The sequence below is a fragment of the Mesitornis unicolor genome, unplaced genomic scaffold (genome assembly GCF_000695765.1).
Source record: "Mesitornis unicolor isolate BGI_N332 unplaced genomic scaffold, ASM69576v1 scaffold23963, whole genome shotgun sequence".
In the NCBI taxonomy this organism is placed as follows: Eukaryota; Metazoa; Chordata; class Aves; order Mesitornithiformes; family Mesitornithidae; genus Mesitornis; species Mesitornis unicolor.
Window position 1 is genome coordinate 25,895 of NW_010175662.1, and position 11,388 is coordinate 37,282.

At 36.7% G+C, this 11,388-nt stretch overlaps 1 protein-coding gene across 1 annotated transcript; it reads right to left on the bottom strand.

The window, feature by feature from the left end:
* Positions 1–2,673: 2,673 nt before the first annotated feature.
* LOC104538326 (patatin-like phospholipase domain-containing protein 4) lies at positions 2,674–10,646 on the bottom strand (the record flags this gene model as incomplete). The annotated part of the gene is made up of 3 exons (XM_010181484.1): positions 2,674–2,805; positions 4,265–4,417; positions 10,581–10,646. Coding segments are annotated over 3 exons (351 nt in total), but the record flags the coding sequence as incomplete, so codon positions are not given.
* Between the last annotated feature and the right edge of the window lie 742 nt (positions 10,647–11,388).

An 11,388-nucleotide genomic window follows, 5' to 3' on the forward strand; every position in this document is an offset into this window, starting at 1 on the left:
ACAAAGATAAATAGGAAGAAATCATGACCAATTCACACAATTACAGACTAAACTAGAAAGCAAGCAGACTTACCTTTAATAAGGTTATGTCTCCATTTTAAAAAAAGCTACTTTGCTTAGAAAAAAAATAGGTTTTCTTTAAACTTTACATCAGTATCTTCAAGGTGATGCAATGGAGGGATTGGGGGAAGGAGGAAATACAACAGGTAGTATTCACAGCACCTGAATGTTTTGAATCAGCCTTGGCTTCTTACATGAAACAGAGACACTGACCAGGCTCGTGATTTAACTTTCACAATTTTTTCCAATATGCTAATTCATCAAGAAATATCTCTTTTTTCAAACAAGGTATTATTTTTCACACAAGCAAAATGGATTTGAACATGGCTGAAAATAATGCATTCCTGAATGTGCTTTACTATGCCTTATTAGGACCAATTGAACAACTTAGAAAAAATAGGGTTGCATCCTTCTACTTTGGGTAGGTCATAGACAATAAAAAACATATCTATTAAATGGTGGTAACTGGAAAAATCTCTGTGTCTTGCTATGCATGCAGCAGTATTCACTCTGAGTACTACCATTATGACTGAACAGGTTTCTGTTCTCCTTCAGCTTTTCTGCTCCAACATAAAAAAACCCAAACTATTTTATCTTATCACAGTAAACACTTCTACATCTCATCTGTGTGTTCATATGATTTCATTCTTCCTGAAAATTCATGGATCTTCTTATCATAAACCTACAAAGGTCAATTTCTAAAGCACTTAACATTACCTGTGCCTCTTAGGGCTCAGTAAACATGTTATTGCCTATGTTCGTGTGGGTGACATTAATACATGCTGAAAGAAGTCAAGATTTTTACAGATTAAAGAGCATAGCAAGCTGTGATAGTGTTGATGCTGAAAAGCAAACGCATCATCTGTAAATGAACTTTGCATTTAATATCCTTCTCCTTTAAAACACTTTAAAAACTGCATCCAGATAAACAAGCTTTGTACAAGGTTACTAAATATAGATCTATTGCTCAGAAAGGCAACCGATCAGAAGATATATGCTGTTTCTGAAAGCTCATAAGTAGCTTTGAGCCCCCAGAACGCTAAGTGAAAAAAACCGTTTCAAGTTTCCATCAGATTGCCAAAACAAGTATCACCATCGAATGAGACTTAGGCCACAAGAGATCAGTGTGAAAGAAGTTAATTTCTTAACAGCATTATCTACTATTTCTATTCATGCTAAAAGTTACCCTCTGTATAAATCAGTATGCAAGTGAGCCAGGCACAGATGCCTTGGTAGCACAAAGGCAACATTTCAGTTTTACACGCAAAAATGCTGTTCTACAAATCTGGAAAGCTTGCAAGCTATCCTGTTTTCACTGCATACAGAACCTCATGCATCTAGAAAGAGGTGCTATTCTAAAATGAAACTAAGGTGCTTTCCATCGGCATTTTTTTTATTTCTTTGATTATCAAAAACAGTAATAAAATAATTAAATCCCTGCCATGTGAATCCTAATCTGATGCAAACTACATATGAATATCAATCTGGTGGTTATGTGCCGAAGACGTTTTCAAACAGCTACAGCAGATTTTTTAAAATCTTATTTCTCACCTCCCCAGACTTGCTGTTGTTTTTGAGGAATTCTATAATTTCACATGTTTAATTCAATCTCTATTTTTGAAATAGAGAAACTTTAGATAGAAAAAATAGAAATCAACTTTAAAAACACTGTTAACTTTTAAATAAACAGTTGTGGATTTTAGGACTCAGGCATTAAGACTAAAAATCCTGACCTTGCACTTAAGGTAGTAAGCACAAGGTGAACAGTAAAAGAATGAGACGCATGAGTCTGAGTTCATTACCTGCTGACTTACTTCAATTTCTCTTCAAAAGTTTTTTTGCAGATAATCAGGTTGCTACAGCATTCCAAGAAATTTATAAATAAGCTCTTGACAAAGTTTCAAGAAAATATATTTATTCCCTTTTAGCAGAGGAAGAAAACATAATAAATATAACAATTTCTTACATCCTTTTTTACAACATATTTTTCAGTTCAAATATCACACTTCTGTTACAAATTTCAACTAGTATTTCAAATTTCAAAGACCAAATCATTGGAAAAAGAACTTCTAATATTAAAAAAATAACACATATCAGAGTAAAAGAGTGCAAATGTTTCATGTCTTGGGTCTAGTGCTAAATGTTTAAGTCCTTAGATATCTTGCAGTGTTCTATCAGATCAGCAATATTGCAAGCATCCAATTAGCACGCACCACTATTACATTAAGTGAAAAATACAGATTTTAAATTTTCACAGCACAACCTCAATTTGTCTCTCAGACAACATCAAAAAGGACTTTTCCAAATTTCTGCACTTAACGACAACGTGAGCATTTTACAAATAACACACTCAGGTCCTCAGGTGAAGCAAAATGGACCTAAGCTTGAACCTCCTCAACACAAGACAATTACCAGGCAAATACAGTCCCATTCTGACATGTTTGTATAGGTCTTCAGAGTGCAACTAATACTTTCTCAGCACAAGCAGATGCAATTCAATTGAGATTTTTGTTTCCATAATCTGGAATTGGGACAGCAATCCCTTAGATTATGTAGGATGCCTGTAGCTGTTTTTTGACAGCCATCAGGTTTTGTTGCTTTTGTATGTACCACCTATTCAAACCAGTTTTCTTTCAGTAAAAAATGTACAGCATCATCAAATCCATTTTGGTACAATGATTCCATTTTCTTCTGGTTTGGTGGGAACAAAGCTTGCTTAAGTCTCACTAGGTTGGCCACAGAGAGCTACAACAGAGTGAAAAGCTATAAATTAGTTTATTAAAGCAACTTACCTAGACTTGACTGCGTCGCTGTCTGTTCTGTCATCTGTTTCATGTACCATATGTAAAGACAAAAAAGACCAGCACGGCTATGTTTACACTAGTAAATTAACCATACCCAGGTACACTGCTGAGCATCAAGACAAACTGGTGCAATCTGTCTGCATATGCACTATTAAATTCACAGCCTCCAAGACAGGCTGTCTGCCTGAAAAACTGTGCAAAGTTTCTGAAACATTTTAACTTTGGAAACATTCCCAGCACTGGCAGAGTAATAGCTGGCACATGCTAAACTTGTGCAAAGAAATATTTTGACAGCTTACTAGTGCAAACCACCACATTCCTGATAACATTCCCAGGCAATGTTTAACATATGAGTATAAATGTTCTTAATTTATTGGTGATACAGGCTACTACTCAGCATCTCAAGTGGTCACCTTGATAGTGTAGAAAGATTTAAGAACTTTGTTCTTGAATAAATAAATAATTAAATCATTTACAAGAAAATTCAGAGTATAATTAGATTTAATATAGTTTTGAACTCTTCATATATATGCTTTAATACTTTAGCCACATACTTTATTGTACACAATTTTGAAAAACAGTATCAAAATCATCTTCATTATTTGACGTAAGTAATTATTCAAATTCTGCTACTAAAAGATGGAGAAGGTTAAAAGAGACAGAAAACTGTTCACATTCCAGTTCAGGTAAATGAAGATACACGTCTCTTGACTTTATGCAGATTACAATACTGCTGAAAAAACCCCCAGTTATTCTTAGTTTACATTTTTGCAACTCTGAAAGCTAATGGTGCTTCAAATGGAATAATTTAAAATGTTGCCTGAGATTTTGCCCAAGTCTGCACTTGCAGGACCCTAGAAACAATGTAACTATGCAATTAATTTTCTCTCTAAACTTAACACATCACCAGCTCATCTTTATCTCCTCTGGATGCACTAGATATTAAATATAAATCAAAACCAAGAAATATACAGTAAACAATTGCATATATTTTCAATATTTATTAAAACAATAAACATTTACTATGATTTATATTTACATGTATATATTTATAATAATTTACCAAGTACTATAATAATTAAAATATCTCTGCAAAACATTTTAAAGATTCAGAAACTGGTTCAATTTAGAATTACATTACTCAAATTAAGAAAACATAATACCAATTTTTGTTTGTTTTTCTAATGGAGTTTTGTTGACAGCTAGGTATACTGCCATTCAGTATTTTCTTTCATCCTGTCAAAGAAATACCATGGTTACAATTTGTGAGACAAAGCTTCCAAGGACAGAAATGTCAATGATGACGAAATTGAATTGACAAACACTTATAAATAAGCACAACCTACACTGCTCAATTACTTTTTCTTCTTCTGAAGTTACTTAATAAACAAGCAACTCACCATTATATCTTGTTTTGCAAATTTAACATAAAGATCCACACGTCCTTTATCTTGTGGACAGATATCTAATCGACCACTGAAGGGAGAAATCGTTACGGTTCTTCCAACATGTAAGATAGGAAGGCCATTCGTAAGGCCACCATCAACCCACTTCTACTGGAAAACAAAAATATTTTCAAAGTAACCTTAGTACAGTATGTTCATAACTGAATACTTCATTCTTCCTGTCCCTGACTCCTCCACCACACCCCTTGAGAAAACTAACAAGTTTCCTTCTCAGAATACCATGCGTGAGTATGGCTTGAGTATGGGGCATAAAAATCAAGGAACTGACAGTGCAGATACAGAGTGTTTAATTAATGAGCATTTGACATGATGTGTAGACAGGTACATAATATGCTTATCAAACTAATGATAAGGCTTGTTAGTTGATCTAATATCAAAATGACCCAAGCAGAACTTTTCTCGACACAAACATGTACAGAAAAGACTGTTAATATTACACGTGAAGTATATCAGATAACGTATACTCCTCTAAAACATTACTGATTCAAACTAGGAGCTGGACAAGCTATATGTGCAGGTAAACTGACTGCACAAGCTACATCAAACAGGACTTGTCTCTTCTTCCATACACAAGACAGCAATAGCTGGAAAGTGAAAGACAAAGGTGGGAAGGAGCAGAACAACTATGGCATATGAGAAGGAACACACAAGTCTGCTAAAACAGTTAAGTATAGGAAAGAATAAGGAAGAAAAAGCAAAAGCAATCAATCTCTTGCAGAGCCCCAGATATTTCTTGCTTCTAAAGGCAGTCTAGGGCCACAAGCCTGATCTTCACAGGGACTACAGTCAAATTTCATCCCAGTATAAAGTAGGGACAACTATGACATCTCTTTCAAATATACTTTATACATCCATATTTCTTTTTGTGCTTTCGTGCATAACCCAAAACTCAGTGTCAGTCTGCTGGTGAGACGCATTCACTGACATCACTCTGGTCTGGTGATCAGATGCATCTCACTGAAGCTTATACAACTACAGCCAAATTAGTCATTCTACACTTTCTTTAACGTCAAGGGAGTGAAAATACTTCTAGCACATGATTCACCTTATCCTAAAATAGGCATTTACATCTGATTTGAATTATGCTGAGAAAGTGCTTTCTTCTTCACTAATTATAAAGCAAACATACATTAACTATGTAAGATGTAGACTACGGCAGACACCTAAAGCTAGACAAGTTGAAATACTATAAAAAAACATATGTCGTGGTATAGGCCCAGTGCATAACTGAGCACCACGATGCCCCAAAAAAGGGCTAGTCAAAATAAGGACTGGGAGGGCTTAAACAGGTCACTTAAACAGGTCACAGGCAAAAGACAGACTCCTCATAAGGAATAAAAAAACCCAAACAATTTTAATGTGTTACCAACATCAGAGTAGAACAATGGGAGACACAACCAGATCTTAAAATCCAAACATCTAACCCCCACCCCTCCCTTCTTCCTGGGCTCAGCTTTTGTTCCTGGTTTCTTCACCTTCCCCCTCCCCCTTTGCATTGAGGAGCAGGGGGATGGGAGTGGAGGGTTGCAGTCAGTCTTCCGCCATGTGCTTCTCAAAGAGTAGGGAAAAAAAAAACCTCAGGCCAGTGTCTCTCCCTCTGTTTCCACGTGGCCCCCTTCCATAGGGAAAAAAGTCCTCAGTCCAATATGGGTCTGCCCACAGCTGCAGTTTCCCTCACACACAACCAGTCGACCCGGCTCTCGCCACGGGTTGCAAAGGGTAAACCTGGGTTCTGCGCCCTCTTCCTCCTCCCTCTCTTTCTCTTTCCTTCAAACCAACCTTGGTGTTCTTCAAAGTTGTTCTCCTTGGGCCCCACTCCTTTTCTCCGCTGCAGGTCTCTTCTGACGGTTATGGCGATCCTGGCTCTCTCTTTTTTTGGGATTAAACTGCAGTGGGGCTTAAGCTTAAGTTGCGGTCAGGGCCAGCCAAGCCCAGCCCGGCAAGGCCGGGGCCGTGCCACCCGCACCTGGGGCCACGCTGGTCAGGGCCGGTGCCAGAGAGAGAGAGAGGCATGCCCTGCAACACCCTTAAATACATGAATTTGCAGGGGCGCTGATTGGCTTGGCCCTGGTCAGAGGTGGGTCTGACAAAGGGAAAGGGGGAGCTTTTCAGGTAGCTTCTTGAAGGGCCATCTCCATAGCCCTTCCTCCGTTACCAAAGACGCAACCAAAAACCCCTCACAGGAAAACCCAATACAACACAATATTATAAGATTCACCTCAGTGTTTCTAAAGGGTTTGACCTCCCCATAGATAAACTTAATATTTCAGGATATCAACTTCAAGTTTCATTAAAACAGAACACTGCAAACAAATGGTAAATTGTACTAGTGTTCTTTAGCATCAATTAGGCAGAAGGCTGTTCTTCTGCTGTAGGTGATACTATATACAACCCCTATGAAATGGCAAAATAATGCAAGTTTTCCCACAAATTACTGAAAATTCTATAGGAATTTAGTCACAAAACAAAAATCTCTCACAAAAAGGATACTATTGAAAAGTTGTTTATGACACCTAAATTAAACTTGTCTTCAAACTGGTGGCAAGGCACTAGATTTCGATGCAGTGACTGGAATACAGGAAGCGTTCACTCAGGTTACAGTGTCTGTTCTTCAGAAGCCCCTGAAATGCTCTGAGGTCCATCACTTCTTTGTACAGAAACCTCTCAGCTGTGTCTTTTATTCTCACTTAATGCAAATTCCTCCTTAATTCTACATGTATAGATTTCCTGCATCTAAGTTCATGCAACAAAAAGACTTTGACCTCACTTGCTCCTCCTTCCACTGTCAACTCTTCTATCTGGCGATACATGGATTTGCTCTTTTACAGATGGACATATAGCATGCACCATTTGGGGGTGGAGGGAAGATCGCTTTATCCCCCCACTCCGCCCTCTTCTTCACTTTCTTAGACAAAATTTGCCATTTCACACTTCTTTTATGCTCCTGAAATATAAGCTACAAATATTCACATTGAATAGTCTCCACAGCCCTTCTCACCCTATTATTTCATAACATGCTTTAGAGCTTGACTCTTGACATCAGCTTCTGATGTCAGTACCCACAATGCACCACTGAATTCCTTCACTTTCCACAAAAATCTTATTTCTCAATGCTTAGGATTCAGATTGTTTTGCCTAAGAAAAGCATAAATAAAAATCCAAACCCATCCAATGCTATCTTTCAGACTCCTCAAACTCCATTAGACCATTGTTGCGATAACCACGATAAACCTGCAACAAACCTAAGCATTTCTAACACCAAAGCTTTTATTTTTGTGTGTATATAAATAGTCATTTATTATTGATTTACATGCAATGTTTCTTGGAGTACTACGTGGCTTTTTGTTGCAATTCCTACAGTGACAAGAACAGCAGAGTCCCAGCCTAAGCCAAGTCAAAGACATGACATTAATAATGTCTTTCACAAGTCTAGCTTAGTACTTCTACCACTTTAAGTTCTCCCACTTTAAAAAATTCTGGTTATTTAGGTCTTCTCCACTCTCCTCTTTGTAACTTCAATATTTATTTGAAAATCAAAACAGTTACTGAGGCGAGGGGGATACTTGAAAGAAAATAAAATGACAGAGGGCACATCAGCCAGGACTAACAGAATCTACACAAAGACAGTGCTTAATAAAAAGTATTTGGGAGAAACTACTTCTCAGTCAAAAATATTTTAGCTCCACAGTCTCTCGTTACATAGTTAAAATAAAACATTTATATGCCACGAATAAAGAGATGTAATGCCCCAAATTCTTTTAATTCCATTAACCAATTCTTGAAAAATGCTTCTTAGCTGAGGTGACAAATTCCTAGTAACTTCTGAATTAGTTTCTTTTTTTGTAAGTACAGTGCAAAGACAGAGGAAGTTCTGAAATAACGTGCAATGAAAACCAAACCAAACAATGAAACTAGTTACAGGCTACCCTAACAGAATCCACCCATTTACCAGTTGATGGCTTTTACAAAAGATGTTTTGTAAGAACTACAGTGAAACAAACTACAGCCTTATCATCAGGTACAGTCAACTCAATCATCTGCAAATCTTCACCTGTCTTAAAGGTTAACCTTGTCAGAGATTCAGAGGACATCAAACCAATTCAAGGAAAGACAATTTAAGATGGAACAAGTTTGCCCTCATGTTACTGGAAGCCAAATCCAAGGGCATCTTAAATATTCAACCCAGGTAAAAAAAGCAACTTGAGGCCATTAACAGACTAACTTCTCAGATGCCACTTTATAATCCCTCTTCCTTCAGATTATTTTTACATTCAAACCAGAAGAAAACATACTATGAACAGATTGATGTAATCACTATGCTGGCATGCTATTTAGCTTATTCACTCAGAAGTCTAGACTCCAAGCATGCATACTACAGGTGTGCTAGCTAACCCCAGTGTGAGCTGTATGCCTCCCAAAAAGCATTCTTCCTAAAAAGAATACTGAAGTGCAATGCTGGGTACAGTTTACTCTGAGGTTCATTCTCTTTAGGTAGCATGGACAGGCTAGCAACAGGTTTGGCTATTTTCTGATACTGTTCCAGCAAAACTGCATCATACTCCCTTACGTATCATGCAACACGTACCTCCGGTAACATATTGAAATACATTCCAGAAACACTCCCAGATGACCCAGGTGATATGCACGCAGGTGATGTATGTAGCACAGGGATGATCCAGACCAACTGTTCTGAAGGTCAGGTAAGGCCAGCAGTGTCAAGCAGCTAGCAGGGTGTAAGCTTGATCCCATGCTGCCACGGACCATATCACCTAGGGAATTTACTCCCTGAAACTAGTGTAAGTGCATACAGATAGAACAATCTGTTACAGTAAAGCTTTCGGGAAACTTGGAATACAATGCTAATATGATAGGTGGTTTCACGGAGCCAAATCAATATCCAATCCATCTTGATGACTTCAGTGCTTACCATGTCAGGATCACAAGGTTACGTGCCACGTATTTGGCCCTACACCATATGCTTTAGGGCCACTATTACTCACCCACATATCCTCATTACCCACTATTCCAAGCCATAGAGATACTACTGCAAGAGAGATCCTATAGTTTTTGCTCTCACCCTGCCCTAAGTCTTTTGGACTAAAGAATGGAAGAATATATTTACTGGCAACAGTTTTCTCAAAAAAAACCCAAACAACAAAAACATATCAAAAACAAAGCATTCTGCAAACTACAAATGCACTGTTTTACAAAAGTCAGCACAGACATGCAGAACTAATAATTTCAACAAATAACAATATATGAAAGTAGCTGCCTTCTCAGAAACTGTTTCTCTCTGAAACTCAAGGAGAGTAGTAAGAAGCTTTGGGAATAACAACAAGCTTTCAAGTAGCAGAAGAACCAGTTTCCATGAACTATTCATTGATTTCACATCTGAATGCAAAAAATAAAGCTGGGCAGGAATAAGAATTGTCCATTAAGAAGATGTGTTTCAGTAGATACTACAATGCCCAGGCAAATCATAATAGCAGTGCTCAAGCAGTAAAATATGTTTTAAATAATTTTTGGACAAAACTCTCAGCCAACTTTTCAATTTCATAATTGAAAGAGAAACAGAAGAAATTTAACAATTACAATTTCTTCCCATTAACTAGTGGCAGAATGAATCTAAAACATCCATGTGTGCCCTTTGAACGGCACAAGCAACATAGCAACTCCAATCAACATTTCCAGACCCTAGGAAGCTGTAAGCAGTCTCCATTTAACTCAGGTAGTCAGGCAATACTCATTTAAACCCTTCACACATTTTAGTATGGTATGTATTACTGGTATGTAATACTTGGTATGTATTACTGTATACATAATTCTAAAGCTGACAAGCTTTCTGATATAGCAAACTCCAACTCTCTCTTGCCAGAGACAAATGCATATGGTTTAGTAGAGGTTTGTTTGCCAGGGTGGCTGTGAGAATTATAGATGTTCTAAAGGCATCGCTTGGATGCCTATGAGGAAATAAAGGAAAGAGTATAATTTACTACTTCTCAGAAAGAAATAAATACCTGTTTTCATGCTTCTAGTAATTATGAACACAGTAAACAGTCAAAATCATTCTTAATATACTTATGTAAGTATCAATGGAAACAATAGCTATTCTACAAAATACAGTACTGTAGTTGCCCTAAAATACAGTACTGCAGTTGCCCTCCCTTAAAATCAAGTAATTACATCATAAATGAAGCATGCTCTCATATACAAACAAAAAGATTGTTAGTTAAACTCCTTGAAAAATTACCTCTCCTTTATATTCCACTGGCTTAATTCCTGCATATACAGGTATAAAACTACTTGCTAGCAGGACCTAGAGAAAAGAAAGCAGAAAGAATAAAGAACATAACTGAAGAAATGGCAACAAAGTAACTCTGAAACAATAGCTACTTTAATACATATTTATCTATACTAAATAATACAGCAGTAATCAGTCAATATATTTTACATAAAAACATTGTAACCTCAAAATGTCTTCTTCTTGTGGTATGTCAAAATGTGATTAAAAATATTCAATAGGGTTTGGTTTTCTACGACCTGAAAGTGACAACTCTCAAAACAAAATATCACAAATTAACTCATTGATTAATGTGATTCAAAAGAGTATGAACTTAGTTTTACAAAATGTGAAGTAAATCTATTATTCTGTAGAAAATATGCATATGCTGAAAAAAATGAAATATAAAGTATTGTGAAAGAAGCTGACTCAATCTTTCTGCTGGCATATTTATACAGTGTTTACTCTTCTAATAAATCAGATTTCCTAAGAATTCAAAATTGCCAAAATACTACACACAGGCTAAAAATTGACATATGAATAGATTTTATCAGTATAAATACTTTTCATTTAATACATTAAAATATTAACAAATTACTATTTGCCCTACAGTAAGCCTACATTGCTGTATACAGAAGTTCTCAATTTTATTTTACTTTTTTTTAACCTTTGTTTTTTAAACCAAGACACCTTTTGGTCATGTATAGATGTGTGCGGACACACACATACCTTTCTATCCACTCACAGCAATATCTATTAGAGTGTGTATGTCTCAATC